This window comes from Stegodyphus dumicola, chromosome 3 (assembly GCF_044657685.1).
Source record: "Stegodyphus dumicola isolate Sdum_Otavi_A_Nest chromosome 3, ASM4465768v1".
NCBI classification, from domain to species: Eukaryota; Metazoa; Arthropoda; class Arachnida; order Araneae; family Eresidae; genus Stegodyphus; species Stegodyphus dumicola.
In genome coordinates, this window is record NC_140770.1 from 36,073,973 (window position 1) to 36,098,981 (window position 25,009).

The 25,009-nt window shown below is 33.4% G+C and overlaps 1 protein-coding gene across 1 annotated transcript in view; it reads right to left on the bottom strand.

Moving 5' to 3' along the window:
• The window catches only part of LOC118179919 (1-phosphatidylinositol 4,5-bisphosphate phosphodiesterase zeta-1-like), a 100,402-nt gene that overhangs the window by 61,825 nt on the left and 13,568 nt on the right, over positions 1-25,009 (bottom strand). Inside the window, exons 2-3 of the mRNA XM_085812761.1 lie at positions 10,210-10,365; positions 4,035-4,076 (exon numbers count right to left, since the gene is read on the bottom strand). Coding sequence (XP_085668887.1) covers positions 4,035-4,076; positions 10,210-10,365 — 198 coding nt within the window. The remainder of the gene's footprint in view (positions 1-4,034; positions 4,077-10,209; positions 10,366-25,009) is intronic.

Sequence of the window (25,009 nt, forward strand, 5' to 3'; positions counted from 1 at the left end):
ATAGTGCGAGTTTGCCTTTTGGCTACGTCTCTGTAAGCTGTTACTACGGTCGGGCAGTATTACGTGCCCTTGATAGCTTTGCTAGATAGTTCGATATTTAGGGGCCAATTAGTTCAGACTTGTGTTAGCTTCGGCTAAATCTTAGTTAGTCATTAGTTAAGTTCGTATTTCTTACACTTTTGAGTTTAAGCCCAAGTGGAGGCTTTGCTTGAGGATTTGATTGCCCTGATAAAGGGGCCGTTTGTATATCTTTATTTTGAGCAATAAAGGGTAATTAACCCTTCGTGAGTTTATCTTTCTCTTTCTGAACTTAAGCTGTCATTCGCTTAGAACAAGTGTTCCGCTCACTATCTTCCTAAATTTTGGAAGAAAATAACCAGAAAAATTGTTGAAGCCCACTAAATTTAACAGAGGAACCATCAATATTACAGCTCAACTAGGTCAGTCTTCTTCAACTAATACAGACCACCACGGCCAGTGCATGTCAACGCTATATATCATTTAGATGCTTGCGCCCAAGATGCACCAAAAGGGAGTTGATGTAACATGTAAGAATTGAAAATGAAATTATGGACTAAAACTTAGAATAATAATTTTAATTATACAACAACTATGCGAAATATCTGCTAAAATACACCGCATTAGATATTAATTTAAAAACAGTTTTTCAGTCTTAATTATGAAAGAAATAAAGGTAATGAATGGTAATATGTATTTATAAATCATTCTCGTCAAAACGGTATTACTTGGAAGTGTTGATAAAATATCAGCGTCCTGTAGGAGTCAAAGCTAAACAGAGGAGTCCAAAGTATGAAATACTGTGAAATAGCTACAACAAAAGTAACTTTAAAAACCAGGTGCTGCCTTAAAATGAATAGTGTCTAGTTGCAGGAAAAAAGTTTTATTAAGGTAAGTTTACAAGAAATGGTTTGAAAAAATATTCGTAAATCATGAAAAATTATAAAGAATTTTTAGATCGTGAAAGATATTTTTATTAACAGCATATCACGAGACATTATACTAAAGCAGAAATAAAAGAAAAGTAATAGGTTATTCATATGAATTATGTTAGCTACAGAAACCGTTTCGATAAGTTTTTGCCACCTCATAGTTTTCAACAATTGTAAAATTTCTTTTAAGCTCTGTATCTTTTGAATGAAAAGGTTTGGGAAATTATTTGGACACCATGGGAAATTATTTGGAATGTATGATAATTCTGGATACCTTTAGATTTCATAGTATCAATTGGGAGTAACAAAACTGAACCCAAATTTCTCAATTTATAGACGAACCCTAGCTCTTTGAGCATACGTAGCATAATGTTTGAATATTAGATATTATTTTTGCAGTTCCCTCGAGGCATCTCGAATTAAGTGGCTACTTAGCAGTCGAAAATGTCACATACCCTTGCCTGTACTCGTAATAGAAGAGCATGTTGAGTTCAGTAGTAGTGTTTTGAGTTCAGAAACTAACTTGAGAGCGACCGAACCAAGTCGGGAGCTGTACTTTAGTGCTTTGCTGTGAAGCTGTCTTCACCATTGCTGTCTGATGTCTGTGTTCCTGATTGTTTCAGCTTGTTTATCGCAGTTTTTTGACGATTGTAAACGTCTCTCTGGAATTCTCCTGTATAATACTGACGAATAAATTGTGTTTTGATTCTTCATCAGGTGTTATTGCCAATTACTCCAAATCCACGAACTCGTAGAACGTAAAAATATCCATTCGAAAGAAACACGGTTAAAATTACATTTGTGACTGCACTACGATTCAGCTCCATTTACAACTGGCCGAGAGAATTAACATTACCTGAATGAGGAAGAGAACCGTTCGAAATAACCAACTGAACAGTGTTAGATTTGAATAATTACCTGCGAGAAGTTTACACTCATAGCGTTGTGAACAGAGCTTCTGTTAAAACCGGAAGGCTAAACAAATAGTAGAAATTGACGAAAAATTTTTTAGGAAGTGTAGAAACGTAACGGATCGTCAGCAGTGGTTATTCGGTGGACTGTGCAGAGAGCCTGATGAAAGTTTCAATACAAGAGTTTACAGATAGAAGTGCAGCTACTTTAATGAAAGCAATCAACGAAAATATTGGCAATGAATCTACAGCTACTTCGGATTGTGGAAAAGCTTATAAAACTACTGAACTAGAAGCTGCAGGTATCCGTCGAAAAAATCGCGGCAAAAACATTGCAGACCAAAACATCGCAGAGAAAACAACGCAAGGCGAAAACATCGTGGTACAAAACATTGTGACAGAAAAGAGAGCAATGAGAAAACATCGTGGTACAAATGTTGCCATCGAAAATAAAGCATATCAAAAACTTCGCAGTTTAAAAACATCTTCGTCGAAAATATCGTGGTAAAAAATAAAGTACCTACAAATCATGGCATGACGAAACATGCGTTTTTCAGGTTTTAAAAGCTGTAAATGCATTTTTTCAAAATGATTTGGGAGCGCAAGATGGAAAGAGGGATATGTTTGCTTTTCTATTTCAAATTTTTGAATGAACTAATAAATTTTTGTTGAAAAAGTAAGAAACTTAAGCATTTCAAAATTGAAAATGAAAGTAACTTATAGCACTTAATAGAAGTTTTAATTTACATGGTTAAGTAAAAAAGGTCATTAATAAATTAATATTTTTTATAAAGTGTTACTCATAATTTTTCATGAAAAATACAGCCCAAATATATTTAGAAAAAGCAAGATAAATAACTGCATGAGGTTACTTCTATAAAAATTGCTTAGTTAATTATCAAATAACATTTTGTATTTATTTTATCTATTAAATATCCCTTTCTTGGCGCTTACGCCAAAGAAATTCGTTTCAAAGGCGAAATCACAAAACATTTATAAACAGCGTATCTTTAGAATTTCCGACAGACAGTCACGCACGCTGGTATTCCGCACAGGGTTGCCACTGCTCGTTTTCAGATCGTTGAATTTGTTAATAAAATTTTTTTTTAAGTTTTACAAAATATGAAATAGATAATGAAACAAATTCAAAATTCTAGCTTCTAAGTCCCCTGCTCGGGTGGAGGTCTACGTTACTCAATATTTAATGGATCTAAGTGCCGTTGCTGTCTAGAAATGCGAGAAACATATACATTCATGCAGATTCTTCTTCATTTCATTTCTTTAACATTTTGTGGCAACAATTTGAAAAGTGATACAATACAAATGCTTTTCGAGTCTAACATCACATTCGGGACTAACGTACCTTTTGGTTTAATAATAATAACAATAAATAAGTAATAAAATAAATAATTTAATAAATTAACAATAAACGTTTTAACAACTCACAAATAAATTTCAAGAAAAACATGTCATATTTTCTTAGCTATCACTTGCCCAATTAGTAACTATGCATCCCCGTCATGGGCCTTCATCTCAAACAGGAAATTACAGATGCTTCTTGTTCTTTCAAATACGTTTCAAATACGTAATTATTACGAGAGACTAGTAGTCCTATACATACTTCGTGAGAAATTCAGCGTTTCAGTGAGACCTTAAGCCGGTATTTCTCAAACCTTATCTTCATATGAAGTAGGGAAATAATGCTTTGCTTAAAACTGATACATTTTTCCTTATTTCCTTCGAATTTTAGATGAAGGTATTCGTTATTGGTTTGCAGACCTCACGAAATAAGAGCGTATTCGTTAATGACGTGGAAAAAAGTTATTGATATTATGTTATTGAAATTTCACTTTCAAATAAAAATTAGCATATAAATATATTTAAATATTGTCTACTCTACATAAATTAAAAATAAGAAAATAAAAATTCCCTTTAAGTTTCAGTTAAGTGTTTTTTATTAATTATTAAAAAGAATTTAACATGTCTGAATCTTTCACTTTGCCATTTGATTCAATATAATTGCATGTATTTTGTTTCTAATTTACAGTTACAAACTTTATGTTGACAGTTTTATCATATTACTATTGTTATCTTTGTTTCAGGCATAAAATGATCAAAACGCATCATTAATTTTTGAATTTTACTTCAATATCATTATAAAAATATAACTCACCTATGTTTGAGTCATGAGGAGAGACGGGTATGCACTTGGAAGCTATAAATTCAAAAGCAGAAAAACAGTATTAGTCTCTGTCTGAGATAAATTTTTATGTTGCTGCAAGTTACTGCTACCAAATCGGAAGCTACATTAAAAATATATATATAAATAAAAAAAATACAGAGGAAGTGGAAGAAACTTTCATGAAGATACGTCTCAGAGAAAATAAACAAAGAAAACCATACAACAATGAAAAATAAGAAAAGAAGGAATCTACACAGGAAAGGCGAAAAAACTTGAAATCCTTTTTTTTTCGTTCACGCGTGTGTATGAGCGTGGATAATAAGAGACTGTTTTGAAGATTTACCTTGTAAGGTAATTTTATAATTTTCTCTTTGCAAGTATTTCCAACTCAAGTTTTCTAGTAGATGCCTCAAAATTTCCTTTCATCTGAAGTGCTCCAATAAAATATTTTCCTTTCAAATACGTGAAGATTTAAATGTAAATAATTAAATTATAAATAAATATCTGAATTCCCCCCCCCAAAAAAGTCATTTTTTGAAAAACTAAAATCTTTTTCTATGAGCTCAAGCTTAAGATCTGAGACTTAATATAAACTCATACCGTCAGAACGGGATGTATGGGATCAGAAAGTTTGCAACTGATTTTTTCTTAGATAATATGTAATATTTACTCATATTGACATGAAATTTACAATTTTACTGCATGAAATTTACTATACACGCGACATGTAAATTTAAAAATATGAATAAAAAATTATCCTGAAAAGAGTGTTAACGGTTATGCATATTAGGACGTATACACGTGTATTGGTATTATATTCTATTTTGAAAGGAAGTGACTTTTTATGTAGAAATGCATAATTGCAGATGTTTTAAAGTAGGAAATTTTGATAAAACGTTATCTGTAATTTATAATTAGTATATACACAAATAATCATATTATACACTTAAAATCTTGTAACAATATTGTTATGAAAAAACAAAACTTGTCGTCAATATATGTTTACTATTTTGTTAGTTAATTTACTTTCAGAAGTATTAATATGAAATTTTACATATTAGTATTTTATATTCATTAATGTGTTTTATATTCACGACAATAGTAAGAGCTCATAACACTTCTTAGTTCATTCTAGAAATGTTTCAGGGATATTTATATCACATCTGCAGATCAACTTTAATGGTTATTAAATTTTCTATAGAATATTGAAAACATAGCTATTTAAATCTTCAGACTTAAATAAATAATATATTTTTAAAATAAATACTTTAACCATTTTTTTTTTCGATATTGGATTTTTTCATTTCACGAATAAACTATGTGGAAAAAGATGCTTAAGAATGAAATAATAATAAAAATGAATATCAGTTTAACACATTATACAACCATTTTAATATTATATCATTTATTTAGTAAAAATAATATCATCTTTAGTTAATAAATATTAATTATGACTTTTTAATATTAATATAATAATATTATCTTTAGTTGTACAGTCATTAGGTTTTTTTTTTTTTTTTTTTTTAACAGAAGACGTCAAAAATGTGCAGTGCTCTCTCCGGGCTTGAACTCTGGACCTCTCGAATACGCGTCGAGTATTTTTCCAGTTACACCACGAAGACACGCGGGAAGGAGGGAAAAAATACTTTATATATATAGTTAATAACTATTAATTATGACTTCTTCTTTTTTCCTATCTTTTCACTATAAATCTAGCCTCTAGAAATGAAAGCTAGGCACGTTAACGTATACTTGCTACAATTCGGGGTATGAGATGCAAGTAGAATAAAAGAGACAGCACGTTTATAAATATAACCCATTTTAAACGATTTTTGTTCCATATTTGTATACTTCCATTTTCAACATTTACAATGCAAATTTTTAAAGGTCAGGGAACAGATGTAGTGATTGAGGTTCAAAGCACAGCTCTCTTTTGGGGTTCTCCAAAGCTTACCGGCTAGGAACATCTTCTCAAACCAGAGAAATTGGACCCAGGCTTTGTAAGCAGAGGCAGTAAACATATGTTCCTATTGTCTAGTAAGCGATCACTGTACGCAGTTGTCCAAGCGTACGATCTTAATTATGTTTAGGTTTAGGCGTTAATCGCCGCCATAAACATAGTGAATCTTGCTTTCAAACAAACTGCGACTTTTTTATTTCAATTACCAGACCACCGAAAAAAAGAGTATTTGAATATGGCAAAGCAGTTAAGGAGAGGGATCTTTTTGTAGAGGGCTTTTTGAGAGAAATTGGATCGTACACACCGGGAAAGCCAACCATACAGCCAGCCTGTTCGCTTAGTATCGAGCGTATGGGCAAATTTCTAGTTTTCAGTGTTCGTACAACTCGGCCGCTGATAGGACCGCATCACAAAACTCTAAAAAACGTATGAATGTTATCATCCTTGAAGAGTGAACACTAGTCTACAGGTTTTGAATATGCCAAAGCAATTCTGCCTGTGTGGAGAGATGCATTCGTAGAGAATTTCTAAGGTTGATTTGGTTTGGTTTAGTTGATTACGGCAAAGTGCACTAGGGCTATCTGCTTAAGGGAAGATGCCTTCGTGGAGAATTTTCTAAGAGAAATTGTTTCTTATGCATGTTACACATGCAGAAAACCGCTAAAACGCTTATTTAGTCTATGCTACAAAACCACGAGCAACAAGAGCTTGTGAGCAGGTGTATTGTCATGGTGTCAAATTCAGGAGCTATCACGCCACAATTTAATACATACAAATTTTTCTCAAAAATGTTATAAAACTCACAAATGATACTTTTTGACAGCAATTTGATTACTTTTCAGAAATTCGTGATGCAAAACACTACAGCAGTTGAAAAACACATACAATAATAACTTGACTTTTGACCATTTTGACATTTTGTTTTCCATCTTGCTTCAGTATGTCATAACGCTACATCTGTATCAAAAGCGTATATTCATATTTTATCACCTATAATATGTTTTAAGGTGGACTTAACAAGGTGGACAAGGGACTTGACAAGGTGGACTTGATATAAGAAACATTTCTTAGGTAACTTTAAAACGTTCTAATTATTGAAAAAAATTAAACCTTTTTTAAAAGACTCGAGAAGTGACCTGCCACAAGCAAAAATGATTTTTTAAAACTCCTTGGCAGGATCAGTATCATATAAGAAATAATTTATTAATAAACTAGTGAAAATCGCAGTGCACCAGATCTTTAGCTTGATTTACATATTTCTCATTAACTTATAATGTATTTCTCCCACTTTCCTAGCGTCCTTCGTGGTGTAGTGGTTCTGCACGCTGGGCCGGTATTCCAGATGTCCGTGGTTCGATTCCCGGCGAAGGCGTTTGCTGTTTTTCATCTTGTCTGCTTCCAACAAAATACTTAATGTCTCTACAAACTGAAGTGGATCACCTGCCATAACTTGGTTTATTTCTCTTAAACAAGAATCGCTTAAGCCTAGTTCATTTCCGGTTAAGAAATACTTTATCCATTAAAAACGAGTTTGCTTATAAGAGATAAAACAAATCTGTATAGCTTAACGAACGATGTCAACAAAAATCATAACAGCTTCGGAAGAAAGTTTGCAATTTTTTCAGCTTGATTATTTTAAATGAATTATTTCCGATACTTTTTGTTATGAAGAGCTTTCGTAGAAATTAGCTGTTGGAGCACTCTTTCATTCCTTCATTAAGCCTCCTAGAATCCTGAAATAATCTCAAAGAGAGATTTTTATGTTGGGATTTAACTAGCACATGTCCAGCCTGCCAAATAAGATTATGATTAAGAATAGTTACATTTTGGGGGGCACACACACCGCAGAGATAATTACCTGAATGTGCGAAGAAAACTTAATTGTTTTTCTGTCTCTGAATCTGTAAAGGTACAGATCAATTACAAATAATTGTACTTAAATTTCTTCCAAAACCAGACTATTTTGCAGAAAGTAAGCAGAGATACATTGGTAACAGTTTTTGCCAAGCTGAGAAAAGCAAAAAATTTAGTCGCGAAACTTCTCAGATGCATTGTGTATATTATAAACGAATGTTTAGAATCAAGTGGAAACGAAACTTTAAATAACTGAAAGCTAATTTCTGGAAGAACTATAATTATTTTAATGGAGAGCTAAATTTGTAAAGTTTATGTTAATTAATCCATTATCTTATTATTTTTATCTGTACTATCACTTCTACTTTCTTAGTTCCTACCAGGATACAAATTAGTTACTCTTACTTAAGAACAGAGTTCTTGAAAGGAAGGGAAAATTTTGTCAGCGACGTTGACCTTCGTAATATTTGCTTGCCCAGCTATGAAACGTGCTTTAGACTTCTGCTAGCCGAGTTTGCTCTCACGATTAGAGATGTCTCAGCGAAAGTTTGTTAGAACTTCGCTTTGTGAACTTCTGACACTAAATTACTTTTTGCTTTACTTTATATTTTCTGTTAGCTTAATCTCGCAAATACAAAGATTGTTTTGTAAGAACGAACTGTCCAAATTGTCAAGTTTGAAGTTTGAATAAAAAGATTTGTTTAAACCTTCTCCTATGTACACTTACTTTACGCAATTGTACTCCTTTCTACAGTTGCTTTTCTTTTGTGTACGATTGCTGTATACAGTTAATTGCCCGCGTACAGTTGGCGATAAGCCTAGTTTATTAAATAAATGTGATTCCTTTGAATTCAACAAATGTGTTTTCTCTCAGATTTTTTAAATTTTTAAAAATATCGCTTAAACTGAAAATTCTGAAATCTTATTTTAAAAAATCTTATGTGTACACCACATGACTTCCTTGTACGGAATATTAAATTATACGCATTTTTTCTTGCATTTCATTTAAACTTATTAGATTGAATTAAACTTACTTCGCCGACAGCGCATAAACAACAATAGAATAAATGCATTCTTAAAAATTCACTTTGTTTACCATAGCGACACTCTGGCGCTAGGTTTACTTAACAGTATTATATTTCGTTCATATTATAACTCAGAATGCACAAAATTTATATCATTTAAAGAATTATCTAATCGTTGCCACATGTTCTATTCAAATACTATAATAAAGCTAGAACGATGTATGAAAGAAATTAAGCAAACAAAACAAAAAAGAAACAGTTTTTCACAGACGATTGAGTATTTCTCATTCAATTAATTCAGTTTTCACTTCGCGACAAGGCAAAAATACATAAAAACTCAAAATATCTATATTAAAAATTACAAAGTAAATCTTAAACACTTATTTCCTCGAAAAAATTCCAGAAAGGATTAAGCATGATTTAAATAATAAATGAAGGTCTTATCTTTGTTGTTGCGAAGCTAAGTTTCTCTATATTGGCAACAAATCCGCTGTCCTGCTGTTTCAAATGTAAACAAGAGCAATGGCCGCCATCAAAAACATTATTAGGCTTAGTGGCACTTAAACAATTTTAAAATTGTTGATAATTCTAAAAATATTGCATACAGATTTACTAAAGGCTTAAAAACCTTAACCGGAAGATAAGAACAACATAATTCAATCATTTTTAAAGCAAAAAAATGTACAATTTACAAACATATAAGAGTAAAGAAAGTGAGATCACTGAGCCGGGTAACAGAGTGGATATATATATAAATATATTTATATACGTTTGGTGCGGCCGATTGCAACCAAAATACGAGGTGCACATCTACATGTTATAACAGTCCTATATACAAAATTTCAACGTTCTGAAGCTACTCGTTTTTGAGTTATGCGAGATACGTACGTATTTTAAAGCAGTTTATGATTTTTTTGGAGGAAAAGAGTGTTTTATTCTGTCCTTACATACAGATATCACGGAAATACATCGTTAAATTGCATTTGAAAGAGGTCAAAATGGGATATTTTCGTTGAAATATGCTGCCTGAAACTTCGCGATTACAATACTTCCTTTTTACTTCGTACAAGGAAGTAAAATGGTTCTTTTTATAGCTTGTAAAACTGGTTGCAAACCAGATTTTAAAGTCATATTTTTCCTCTTCAAGAATTTTCAAAAGATTCATTAAACTGAATTTCATTCAAAACATTTAAACTATGTAACTGAATGAATATACACTTTTGTCTCCAAAATATTTTCTTTACTACATATTTAAAAAAACACGAAGATACTACACACATTAACAAAATGAATTTGTAAAAGGTATAGTTGATTGAAAAAAAAATACCTCTTGCAATCGTTGATGTCCAGAACTGTTTTGTCGAAGGAGAGTAGGACAGTTTCATGTTGTCAATGTCTACTTTATACTTTCGCTTATACCATTTACTGGCAGAACGCACTTTATACATGACAGTCCCCTTTATCATCATATTCAAAGGCAAAGCTGTAATAAAGAAATATATTCTCAATAAATTCTGGACAAAAATATAGCAAACATTATATTCTGTAATTGCTTAATATAAATTTCGGATTTGGTTTTCTATATATTTAATGCAAATTTTCTTTCTTATCCCGAAGCAAAAAGTTACTGCGAGACTTTCAAAAGCAAACGTTAGGTTAGAATTATTTGTGACCATTCCCAAGCTAAAGAATATATTAAATGGTACCAAATAACACACAAAATCCATGATAAATACTAGCATACAATAAAAGCAGAAATGATTTGTTAGAAGATCGCTCATAGAAAACATTGTGATTTAAATAGTAAATAACAATAATTAAGTAATAAATCAGTTTTTTTCCTCGTAACTCATTTTTAAAGGCTGCACGGCTAATGCTTGGAGATTTTATGATACGAAACTTCGCGACAAAGGAAAACGAAAATTTTTCAGTTTTTTATTAAAATCCATTCTCTGTTAATCTGACGTAACAAGAATATTGAAAATTATTTAATGTTATGAACGCATCTATTCTTCAACAATTTACAGAATTATATCAGCATTTTTAGCTACAAGCAACTCGTCTGTTGAGGAAAATTTCTGGCAATCGTACAGTTTCACGATTTTCGAAATTTAACTGGCTTTCGCGATCGTCAGATTTAAATTTGATAAAATTAAGATAAAATCATGTTTCGGTAATCGAAATTACACCACCACCATATAAGTCAGACATGCATTTTATTATGTAAACTTTAAGGATGAGAGTGCGAAATTCAACTTCAGGCGTTCAAATAGAACTTTATAAACGCCAACATGCAGCTTGATGTAAAGGAGTCAAGTAAACCTTGAAAATATCCTCCATTCTTAAAAATTGAGCATTAGGTGTAATATCTCTTTCATTGATCTCCAGTTTTCACAGCAATACACACAGATTTTAAATTAGAAAAGTATTCTTTGATATTATTTATAACAAGTCGATTGATTTGAGGTATATAAGTAATTAACTGCGTAAAACGAATTATTAAAAACACGCAAGAAGAGTTTTGGAAAATAGTTTTGCAACATTACTCTGAATGCAGCTTTAGGGTCTTTCTTGACGATCAGAGCGTAAATCCAACAATTGAAATCATTTATTGCAGATTGTTTTGTTGCTTACTTTGTCAAAACAAATGTCTTGGTTATTTTATTCACAAGCCCTCAGACTCACACACTGAGTCCATGTAAAATCTATTTTGATATGCAATAATAACTAAAGAAAGCGAAATTACAGAAAATACAAAATGGCATTCAAGGCAGGAAATCTCATTAAAAAATGTAAAGAAAGTATGACTAGTTGCCTCAACCCTTAGCCATATTCAGGAACACAAAAAATAATTGTGGAATTCAACAAGACGTGTAAGTAGCGACAAATTCACTTTCAACGATGTAATGCTGCACTTCGTCACATAAAATGCGACGCCGAACGTACGGGCACAAATGAGCTGAATGTATCACGCTCACTCAAGGGCATCAAAGAAGGATTCATTCATGGTGACTACACAAAATTAATCTTATTAACCAATGACTAACACTATTTATCACTTCGTTCTGTCAAGATAGCATTTGGAGTGGTTCTGAGAACACCAGAATTGGGCAACGAAGCAGTGGTGAAAGGTGCTCTTTTGAGACAAGGACAAATTTGACATAACCAGACGATTTGAACGTCAGTTCAGCTGGCGCAACTGGAACTTGAAGTCGCTCTGAAAACATCTCTTGAAATGTCAGCTTTGTTGGATGAAATTTTTTTATGCATTGAAACATATGCATGCACAAGTTCTAGATGCTGGGAAATGGAACAATCGCCGATGAGCGATACTGCACCGATGCTGCCTTGGCTATGTGTATATTTTCGGAGATTCTGTTGGTCCTGAAAAGACGGTTCACTAACAGTTATACTACCTTATCGTACAGCAGCTGTGTAGAGCTATTGAAAGGTGAAAATATTTAGCAAATATAGCTAACCGTATATTCTTCTGAATTAAATTGAATTGTACACATGTAGGTGGCTTTGGGAAGAGACTTTCTAGATGTCCAAATCCACCAACTAATCTCCTGTTGATCAAGGTAATAGACAGGTTAATCAAAAAGTGTACTGCAAAAACTCATCGACAGCTTTATGCACCCATGGGAGCAGATTGCACAGTCCCTTTCGTAGTCCATGGCGACAACATCTCTTACTAATGACCATTTGTTTCTTTCGTCGCATGAGAAATATGAGGAATATTTGGCTATGCAACATCTTAGTCTAATAGCTCGCAGTAGAGGCCTTGTATCTGGAGTGTCGTACTTCACTGTTACTTGTTGTTCCTCAGTATTGTTCCTTGTGTCGTACCATTATTTTCCAAGCTTCTGTGATACGTGTTTCATCTATATACAAATATATATGGCTTTTACGGCATATTGCATAGGTGAAACTTTCTCGTCCTTAAGTTTTAACGAAAAATGAAGGATTATCTTTTGCATTTATCCTACTTTATTGAAAGAAAGATTATGCAACGAAAAAGGATAAAATTTTTCCGTTAAATGAAATATAAAACTAGCAATTGTTTTCGACAAACTGAATGACTTTTAACAAACTTAATCACGAAATAATTTTTATTTGAATAAGGATGCAATCTATTTCAAGTAAAATAAAACAGTGAAAATACGTTTAACATAGAACCTCAATACCAAAACTGAATACCATATTTTTAGTTTTCCTATATTAAAACAAAACAAAAAAAATGTTATATTTATTACAAACAAAACAACTAATCTGTTTCAATCAAAACAATTAAACTAAAGTGTTTTTTATCAATGTAAAGTGAAAAAGAAATAAAATATATATTTCATATACACAATTAAGCTATTATCTTTTTATTTCTAAAATTGGGCAAAATTTTTATAGCCTAACTCCGCGCATTCATTACTTTTTTCTTCGGTTAAAGAAATTAACTTCGCTTTCTGCCGTCATAACAACGCACTTACTCTGTTTACTGTGTGAGAAAAATTCCTTGCGTAGTAAACATAATATACTACTTCTTTTTTAGAAAAGTGACAAAACCGTACTATGGGTTGTCTTACAGTGCGAAACTGTTTTTCTGTTAATTGAAATTAATTAACGTAAATCGAATTGAAGTGAATTAATTATTCTAAAATTGCTTTTCTGTTAAGCTGCGTATTTGCCAAATGATGTGTGATTATATGTTATTGAAAAAATTAATTTCTTAAAATTATGTATATTTGATAATATACTATTAAATTAGATAAAATTAATGTTTAAGACACGCTTACAAGTTTATAATAAAATAATTTACTGTTATACGTTAATATACCATTCAATAAACTATTTTTATTTCTGAGACGAGTTCACAATTAATCTTATATATATACGGCTTAAGTGTCTGTTTGTCACCGATAGTTTATTGGTTGCTTGCGTAACTGTACTAGTCAATGGGGGGAAGTTGCCACGGCATTCAAGTAGTTCATATACACTGATACCATATATGCAGTTATCATTGTTTTAATTAAATTATCATGGTATTTAAGAACATTTAAATATTTTTAATTCATACAATTGTTGCTTATTATGCATTTAACTATATTGACATACGAATTACCTACAAACTTACAAACGTTGAGAAATTAAAGGAGACGAAACCAACTAACGAGTTCTGAGTAGTACATCTCATCAGGTAGGTTTACCCAAACTCCTATGCTAAATATCCTTTAGCGTAGAGTTTAAAATTTTGCCCGATTTTATTCCGACATTGTATTTTAAACTGAATTTTCAGCTGAACGCAAATTGAACGTGTCAGGGGGAACGTGAACATTTGTTTGCATTAGCAATCATCTGTTTTTGAACTGGTTTACAACTGAACGCAAGAGTTCGTGAGTTCGTGAGTTCCTGTTCAAGAGTTCGTGAAAGAACGGTCGTAAAATTAAAAATAATGGATGGTCCTCTGCAAGGCGAGCTTAAAAATGATGGAAAGATCTACACAAGAAATGTTGTGTACAAAGAGATCTTTGACATGTGAATTAACATTTTATTATTTAAATCACCTTTATTCATTGAGCTAACCGTAGCTCTTAAGAAATGTACTGCCAGTGGTTTCCTTCATTGCACTCTACTTTAAGCAATTAAGCAAGTAGAGAGGGGAAAACCCCGTGGGGCAGTAAGCAAAGGGGAGTCCTCGCCGTGTGCCCTGGGTAATTCAGTTTGAATTAGCAGACACCTTTGCACAAATCATTCTGATTACAATTTATAATATCTAGAACAGCGGTCATTCCGTATGACCACCGGGCTTTCTAGTTTTTTTGTAACGAGTCAGAAACCATGCCATACAAATTCTTTTATTTGAATTTAAACAGCCTCTTAGAAATGTAGGTTTTATACTATCGTTTCTTTCTTTTTTATTTAAATTAACCAAAAAAAAAACAACATATCAATAAATTAACAGTGGGCTTAATGTTATAGAATCTGAAAAGAAGAAAAAGATATCGCGATACTGGAATTATTGGAGTTCTCTGTACAAAAAGCATGCATATGTAAACATTAAAATTCGGCAAAAATGCAACCTTAGAATCTTTTACATTTCATTATTGGATTGGTTTGGTTTATTTAATTACAGCAAAGCACTCGAGAGACATCTACGTAGTGTTCAGAGACTTTACCGTTCGGCCGCTGGTGACTGCCCCTTTCATTATTGCTTTTTTTGACAGATAGTGCTACATTCTTTTTTTTTCTTTGTTCAACCCATTGATTTTCCTACAGAGGTTTTTTTGCCCCTCCCATATTAGCAACATTTGGTTATTATTAGCCCAAAAGGGCGTTAGCCCAGAAGGGCTATTAGTCTCGAAATAGCATTTTTCGTTGAAGCAGTAAAAGGGTTGTATCACTTATCAGATTTTTGCCACCAATATTATTTTAAATATTGTATTATATTTAAATAAAATAAATAATGAAGAATTTGCATGTATGTAAGTTATCATAAATGCATGCATTGTAAGAGAACAATTATACTACAGCCACCAAACTGTGAATAACAGAGTCCTCCACCCGAAGACTGAATTTTGAATTATTTTATTGTCAGTTTCACATTTTGTAAAACTTTAATGAATTTTTGATTAAAAAACCCAACGATTTTAAAGCGAGCAATGGCAGCAGTGCGCGGATAAAAACATTTTTATCTCCAGCTTGAGAGACTGTCTATCGTAAATTCTAAAGTTATGTTGTTTTAAATATTTTTATCCCAATGGGACGTGAACTCACCATCGAAACGTGTATGTGTGTACAACTGGAAATAACGCGCCTTTGGGCGCAATATAAAATCTGAAAACTTACACATTTTTTTTTCGTAGTTGTTGCTATTGTTGTTTCTGAAACAAAGAGACTTATATCAGATCACCTTAAAAATCCACAGAGTTTTATTTAAGATGTGATGTTTATCTATTTATTTTTAACTAACAGTTCATTTTAACTTTAAAAGCCTTTCCTATTTACTGTCTTTTCACCCACGCTTTTCATGCCAGAATATAAATGAGATAGCAAGAGTTTAGTCAGATTAAGTAGAATGAAAAGCTATTTAAGCAAGAGTTTCGGAAGTTAGTTTTCAGAGCGTGTCTGCCTGTTCTAGGCCACTTTGTGCTGTGATTATTCACGATTTGCTTTAGCGACGTTGATGTGTTCTTGTCTCGCCGATTACTTTAGGCCAGAGCTATTCCTGCCCGTTAAAGTGTCCTGTGAAGGTATCCTGTTAAACGTTAAAGTATCCCTACACACCTTGAAATTATTATTTGTTAGGTATTTCTGTTAAGCCAGAAATGTTGGCTTCTTGTAACCCAAGTTTGGTCATTTGTTAATTTTATGATTAAATAAAGGTTCTTATACACCCTTCTTCTGATCTCTGTTTAGTTTCACAAATCTAGAGAAGATAGACTTAAAATTTTATGTTCCCAAAGAGGCACAAACCTTTATAAAGCCATGCAACATAAATATTTAAAATTGCCATTTTTGCCTAGTTTCAAATGGAGTTCTGTATATATACTGGTTTTGGTTTTCACAAATTTATTTGCTCTGACGCTATCATAGATCTCGAAAGATGCAGCGTAATGGAACTAATCTGCAAATAAATAACTTATATTTAACTGCTAAACTTCGGAGAAAAGTCCTTATAAAAATAAAATGATAAAGAAACGTATTTCTGATAATTTATCCATTTATTGTTTGTATCTGGAAATAAGATATCACAATATTTGCGAGTTATGATTGGTTTATAAACGATGATGAGAGAAGTAATTTTATCTCAGAAGAAAACGGGTAAAATTCTCCAAGCAGTCACCAGGTAAGCAGGCAGAATACGTGAACATTCGTGACCTGTGATTTATACGAACAATTTTCGAAGTCGAAGGATTGCGTTATTGAGATGTGTAGTAAATCTGAGACGAAGAAATAACATGAATAACTAATGTGTAAACTAACTCAAAATTATTTTATTCACATTTCATTTTAAATTTATATTTATAAACCAATAAAATTCTAAAATGTTTTCAAAACTGTTGTTTTACTCATGACTATTATTTTAAATTAAGATTACCATTTAAATGGACGGGGCTTTTAAATATTATACTCCCCGTCAGATACTTATCTCTCATGAAGGATATTCTTTTCGGTCGCCTCAAGGTCAGACCTGATGGGATTCGCTCAATAACTCAATGACTGACAAGAGTAGAGAACACTATCACCTGTTTCAGGCCATCATACCGACGAAGTATCAAAGCAATAATATTATACTGTACACATACGGATATTCATATTAAGTGGCACGTTTAAAAACCTTTGATGTTGTTAGATTTGGTTTGCTTTGTTTGATTCCGGGAATGCACAGAGCGCCAAATCCAGCAAAACTGGACTTCTGAAATTCACTAAATAACTCAGAAATCACTCTTCTAATTTCAGATTTAGAGTAAGACCAGTCTTGTATTTTTGTAGAAGCTCTAACAGAAAGGATTATATAAGATATTTAAATATGAAATTATTGGAAAATTATAATAAATATTGAAACCTTATAGAAAATATCTCAAATTCGTGGTCTTATTCAGCATCGAAAAATTATGTGTTTATGAAATCTTGGAAAATATCCTAAATTTTGGAAATATAATTGACGAAATCTGAGGCGCGATATAATTGTTGCCTTAATTATAACCGAGCTCTATAAGATTCTATTGAAAATTAGAAATTTTAATAAATGACATCCTTGAATTCAAGACAAGAACACTTAATTATGTGCTTCAGCATGATTTTATTAACAAATCTCAACGGTTTATACAAAATTCTGATACCAAATAATATAATCAAGTATTAAAAATTTAACTTTTTTTATATATCATGTTTTTCTGTAACTTTTTTATATATCGTGGAACTGCCACTTTATTAGGCTTGAGCTCCTGCTCCGCTGGTCCCCAATAGCAGGAATCCCTTGTTATAGTATAACTTGATCAGCAACAAGCGCAAACATTGGCTGCCTCTTGATTATTCGTGTGGCCATTAGCGTGTGGCTTTATGTCCAGACATAAAGATTGACACCAACAAATTTATCTGTTCTCTAAACATTTAGCACATCTTACTAAATAAAATAACGAATTTTATTGCAATGGGGTCATAAAAATTAAAGACAATGTTTATATCTTTTCTACGATATACTTTCATGACACTATTATCTTTTGAGCATTTCATTTCCTTTTACTTTATCAAAATGAACACCGTTTTATCGCTTATAGCTCCACCTCTTTTTCCCAGAATGAAGAAATGTGTACTTGCTCTCGTTTTCTCCAAGTTATCTTTTAAGTCAGTTTCTCTTATTGTTTAGTAAATAATGAAGAATCGGATCATTTGCAATGGATAAAATGCAACTATGTAAGTCAGATATTAGAAACAAAACTGTTCAAAGTTTATATATTATAAACACGCCTCATATATAAACGTGAAATTCCGCTCTAAATTCGTATGGTTATGTTTTTATACATCAAACACACTAAATCCCTTTTAGCAAAGATAATTTCTATTTTCCAACGTGATTTAAAAGATTGAGCTGTCCGACGTGACATCAATGACACTGTCGAATTTAATTATGCTTTTCTTAACTGACTGATGTTCTCAAGTTGCATATTTTTAAAGGTTCCCAGAAATATTTCTGCTATTAGGCAACATTACTAGATTATCCACATTTGATATCATATAAATAACTGATCCCGTGATATTCTACTAATTATATGAAAATCATTATGTTTAAGTTAATATTAATCTATAATTAAATTGTTTTTATGTAATATATCTTTACATTTCGTCTGAATTCTCTCAAATTTCAGCTGTCGTTTTATTCAGATTTGAATGAGCCTTTAAAATTCCAAGTAATGTTTATAATGGAGTTAAAATCAAGTGTATTTTTAGTTTAAAGATCAAATTTATCAAGCTGCTTATGTATATAGACTCTAATCACTGATCTGTGTTTAAGAATTTATTTGGGATACATTCCCAGCAATTCTCACCATTCATACCTACAAACAAATAAATAATCGTAATCGTATAAAATTCTTTTTTCTGGAGGGAGATCTAGGTGTGTAAGTCATTAGCATTAGAACATGCAGAGAAACCTGTTTTTGTTTACCACCGGGCATTTACAAATATATTTTGTTCCTCTGTAAAAAAATTAAAACTCTTCTTGCAACATTGGAAAAATTCCGAAACTTTAAAAAAGAATTATTTTTTACAGATTCTAAAAAAATTCAGACTGAATTATTCGTAGAACTCAGAAAAGACGGCACTTTTGGAGGAAGTTGAAGCTTCAAGAAATTTTCTGGTAGTTTAAAAACCATTAAGCAGTTTTATCTTTTTATGCCTACAGTAGGGAAATAATTTTTCAGATTTTAAAGATAGATACATTACCATATACAGTATATTACATAAAATTGCACCACAGAAAAGAAATAGTATGTATAAAACTAAGTGATTCTGTACTAGGTGCATAATATTGTATGGCATAAAATCAGATTTTATCAGTTAAAATAATAATGTTGCAAACTTTCGCAAAAACTGTCGGTTGAATTAATTAATTTAATCGATTAATCGATTTATGTGCAAGTTAATCGATTTTATGTGCAATATATACATAAAATATATATATTATATAATATATATTTTTTTACGTTTATGTTGCATATAAAAACAAAATTAAATCTTAATTAACCAATAACCATCAGAACCGTAAACCACGAACGGTTACCTGTGACCTGTGAATATGATAATTACTTATGTAAAATTTCACAATAAAATAGTAATAAATGTCTTTATTTTTTTAATTGCTTAGTTTCTTCAGAAACTGTTTTCTTAATTTGAAATGTAAATTGAAGATTTTATGCCATGTCCAGCGGCAAGAATTAGAAAAGTGGTTATTAGGGCAAATTACGTGCATCTTTTTATGTTTTCTGTATTGACAATACTGACCATTTCTCGTGAATAACAAATGACCTGGTAGCACACCTTAAGGTAAAATAACGTGACTTGTCATAATTCAATACAACGTAAAATGACGTGATTATGTAATAACAAAAAAATTGAAATGCCGCTGCTAAAGACATTTCTAACGTAAATATATGGTGAAAATTAGATATATTCCATTACAAAAAAGTTAGTTTCATGATTATATTCATGGTCAGTTTGTAAGGATCTTAAGTTTTACTAACGTTTATTTTATTTTAAATCTTTACTATCACTTCTTATTTTCTACTTCCGGCCAGAATTAAAAGCTTTAACTTATTTATGAAAATTTGTCTTGCGAACGCCAAGTACTTAAGTTGTGGCTTTTTGCCAAGCAAGAGAGAGGAAGGAGTGATTAGGAGCAGGCCGCTGGCCATAGCAGTTTTACTCGGTTGTTGGTTGCCTTCAAGGCCAGAGTTTTAATCCTTTTAATAATTTTAAACGTATCGTAGTGTTAACAGTTCTCTGTACTACATACGGCCTTTCTGTTAATATACGGCCAATCTTCAAGTAGGCACTTGTTTATTAATCCAAAGTTAGTTTAGTTAGAGTTTAGTTAATATTTTTATATTCTTACGTTCAGACCACAAGTGGTTGGTCTCTGTATTCCGAAGTCCGGAAATCATTGTAAAGAGAGAAGAATAAAGGGTTTCGTATACCCTTCCTGTGCGTTTTGTCTACTTCCCAAAATTATTGAACATAGCTTTAGTAAGCTCCCTGTTCCGAGTCAGGTCATTTAATGTTCCCAAAGCAAGTAAGGAGGAATACTGAACCTGATAGTGGCGCCCGACGAAGAAGAATAACCATGGCCGAGTTTCAAGAAGAACCTGTGCTGCCTGCAGAAGCGGCTCAGAATCCAGAAATGCCAGCTGCCGCCCTGGAAGGATTTGGTTACATCGTCCAGACCATGCGCGCATCGATAAAACCAGAAGCAACATTTAATGGAAACTCACCGGTAACCAGTTTTTTGGAAAAATTGGAGGACAACTTCATGCTGTATCCCGTGCATGAGTTCCAGAAAGCGCTTTGAGGGGCCAAGCGCTTAATTGGTTCAAATGTATCGACAGAAGCTTCTTGGGTCAAGCGGGAAGTCCCACCTATACTTACAAAAATTTCAAGACTGCCTTAGTAAAAGCCTTCCCTGTCGCAAGAGATCGTGCAATATTAGAAGCGGAACTTTTCAGCATATACCAGAAACGAATTGAAAATCTCTCAATTTTTATTTTGTGATTTGGCCGAGGTTACTTCCCCAAGTACAAGACTTTATTGAATTAAGGAATCCGACTACACTGGAAAAGTTATTTGAGCTAGCAATCCAGTTTGAAAGTAGAAGAACGGCGGACATTGAAAGAAGACGCCAATATCAAAAACGAAACCAATTTGGTGAGCCAAGACCACAGCAAAGTAAAGAACACGGCTACGGAAGCAAAGCGAATCAGTGGGCAAGGAAACCCGAGTATCCAAAAACAACCGGCGAACGTCGACAGTTCAATAGTAATCCAGGAAAAAAGTCTGAAGGCCAGTGGAAAAAGGAAGAAAAGCATGGAAAGGAAAAAACAAGATTTAAACTAAAACGGATTTCTGCTGACGGGAGGGTGCGGAAATCCGAAGGCCAAGAAAACCCCTCTTCCTTCAAGTTAAATACAGTAATGGTGAAAAATTTGACTCTTCCAAAGATTGAAGTGTTGGTGAATAACATCCCAGCCACCGCACTCCTGCATACAGGCGCGCAGTGTTCCTGTGTGGCAGTAGATTTTTTTAGGAAGTATTTTCGTAAATACCCCATATATAATTCGGATAATACGACAGTGTTAGCTGCGCAGGGAGAAAGATGCAAGTGCATAGGTAAATTACCGCTATACGTTCGTATCAAGGACGAACAAGTAAAGATTATGTTTTTTATAGTAAAGAATTTGCAAGCACATATCATCTTAGGGATAGATTTTCTTTCAGAGGCAGAAGCAGCGCTGGATTTTAACGAAGCGTCCCTTAAGCTGACGATGAAACCAGTTCGAGAAGAAAAAACAGAACCACCAATGTTAAACCTTGACCACCTGCCTAAGGAAGCGCAACAAAGAATTCGACAAGTGGTAAGTGAATTTGCTTCGTTATTTAGTGATATTCCAGGATTTACTCAAGTTACTAACCATAGTATCGACACCGGAGATTCAGTGCCAGTTCGCCACAAACCATACCGATATGATAAGAATAAAAAAAAAATTATAGAGTGGCACATTAGAGATATGTTACGTAAAAAGTTCATAACGCCCATCTCAAGTAGTTATGCTAGCCCGGTTGTTTTATGTAAGAAAAACAATGACTATCCAGTAACACATTCAAAAAGGTGGCGTTTTGCGATTGACTACCGTAAATTAAACTCCATAACTAAATATCCGGTATATCCGTTACCTATTATTGAAGAAATTCTAAGGAACATAACATCCACCAAGTATATGACGACTTTAGACTTAACGACTGGTTATTTTCAAATAGGGGTTAGGCCTGAGGACGTGCCTAAGACTGCTTTTATAACCAAAGTCTGGCACTTATGCATTCCTGCGTATGCCGCTTGGCCTTTCAGGGGCACCGGCAACATTTCAGCGATGTATGGACATTGTGCTAAGGCCTGTTCTTGGAAAGTCCACATTTATCTATTTAGACGATATCATTATTACTAGTGATAATCTGGACCAACATATACAGGATTTAAGACAGGTGTTTTCATTATTAAATGAGGCCGGTCTAAAAGTTAATGTCGAAAAGAGCAAATTTGCAGCCCCTGAATTAAAATACTTAGGTTACAAAATATCTCAGAAAGGAATCGAGACAGACGAATCAAAACTAATCGCTGCGCAAAAGTATCCGCCGCCAAATACGGCGAAGAAGCTCTCTTCTTTTCTAGGACTTTGTTCATATTATAGGTCCTTTATAAAAGATTTTGCAGCTATTGCTGAACCATTGTTAAAATTAAAAAGGAAAAAGGCAAGATTCTCGTGGACGGCCGAAACCAATAGTGCTTTCGAAAAATTAAAGCAAGCATTAACGCAAGCCCCTGTTTTGAAATTTCCTGAAAATGATCAGAATTTAGAAATTTCAGCGGATGCTTCGGATTATGCGGTAGGAGCGGTACTTTCGCAAAATCAGCAGCCCGTGGCATTTTTTAGTCGAACTTTAAATCAAACACAAAGAAATTATTCCGCGACCGAGAGAGAGGCACTTGCAGTTTTGTTAGCAGTGCAAAAATTCCGAGTCTATTTTGGAAGAGCGTCAATAACAGTGTATTCTGATCACGCGGCGGTAACTAGATTGTACTCAGGAAAAACTTATCCCCAAGGTTAATAAGATGAGCACTCAAGTTACAAGAGTATAATCTGTTAATCAAGCACACCCCCGGAAAGGAAAATATCGTAGCAGATGCCCTATCCACAATAAAAATAGATGAAGAAGGTAATACTGTAAAGGTGGCAATGCTCACAGCATGTACAATAAATTCCCGAGAAACTGTAATAACCGAACTGGGTAAGGATCCTGAATTTAGAAACATTTATGAGTATTTAAAGGATCCTGAAAATTTTAGCCACCAAGATATTGTGGCGATAAGAAATAGGGCGGCCCATTACGAACTAATAGATGGTCTATTATTTTATACAAAACTACAAATTCCAACAACGAATTTCGACCTGTTATCCCATCTAGTCTTAGATTAAATATCCTGCAGGAGTTACACGACTGCCCTTTAGCTTCTCATGCTGGTATTCGAAAAACTATCCAACGCGCACGCGAAGCAGTCTATTTTCCTGAACTGCAAAAGTTAACAAGGGCGTATGTCCAGTCCTGCCCAACATGTCAAGCAGTTAATTATATTAATTTCCGCCCGGCCGGGTTTCTAAATAGCATTAAATCCGAATTTCCAAAGGAAATAATTGGCATCGATTTATTGGGCCCTTTCCCAAAAAGTCAGTTAAATAAAAGTCGCTGTCTCCTTGTTACGGTTGATCATTTTTTTAAGTGGACCGAAATTGTTCCCTTAAAACGATCCTCCGCGAAATTAGTTACTGATTCTATTTTAAATAAATATATTTTAAAATACGGGGCGCCCCTAAAAGTTATATCGGATAATGGTCCTCAATTTGTAAGTAATATATTTGAAGACATGTGCCACTTTCTTCAGCACCAGAAGATAAAACCGCCAAATTTTTTCCACGATTTGAATGACCATATGTCATAGAAAAAATAACTCAGGCTGTAATGATGTTAAAAGCCAGGAATGGTGAAACATGCTCCGCAAACATTGACCAGATAAAACCATTCTATGACCGTAATAAAATGCAAATATTTAAAGATCTTTTGCAGGATCCGGCACGGCAGGCACGGCAGGCACAAGCTCCAGAGGTGGAACAACGACAATAACAAGGGCAAGCCATTAGGAGGCAGGAGCAATTGAAAAGAAAGTTTCCCCGTTGAAAAATTGAAGGTAACAAGAAAAAGAAGCCGTTCCACCGACCAGAAAAGAGAGCGCACTACCACCCCCAGAATGAAGAAGGGAGAAGTACGACGAATGCAAAGAGAGCCAGGAGAAATAACGGCAACTATAACTCGGCTCCCAAACGGAAGATCTACCCATCGGACAGGAGTCTACGCAGCAAATGTCGACGAATTGCTGAAGGAACACCAGCTGCGGAGGCAAAGAAACAAGGAAAATTTGAACAGCCAGCAACGAGATCCAAGCAGGAACGAGAGAGAAGTGTCCCGGTTCCGCCAAGACCAGCTGCCATCAAACGGCTAAGACCACAGGCAGAGGCTAAAAAGAAGGTCTTCAAGGGTGACTGAACTGGAAGGGAAAAAAAGCTTATAGAGGAAGGAACTGAAGGGCGAACCCGCACAAGAAGGAAGATAAACCAAACGCTAGTCTTTGCTACCTTTCAGGACTGGGCAGAAAAAAGAATGTCCGAATATCACAAAGATAAGTAAAACTTTATGTTACTTTGCAACCTTAAGTTAATCTTTCATTCTTACTGCAAGTGGCAGAATTCAAGACGTTTTATCTCATGTGAGGTCTACCTTTATCGCCAAAAAGGCGAGAAATGAGTTGTTAC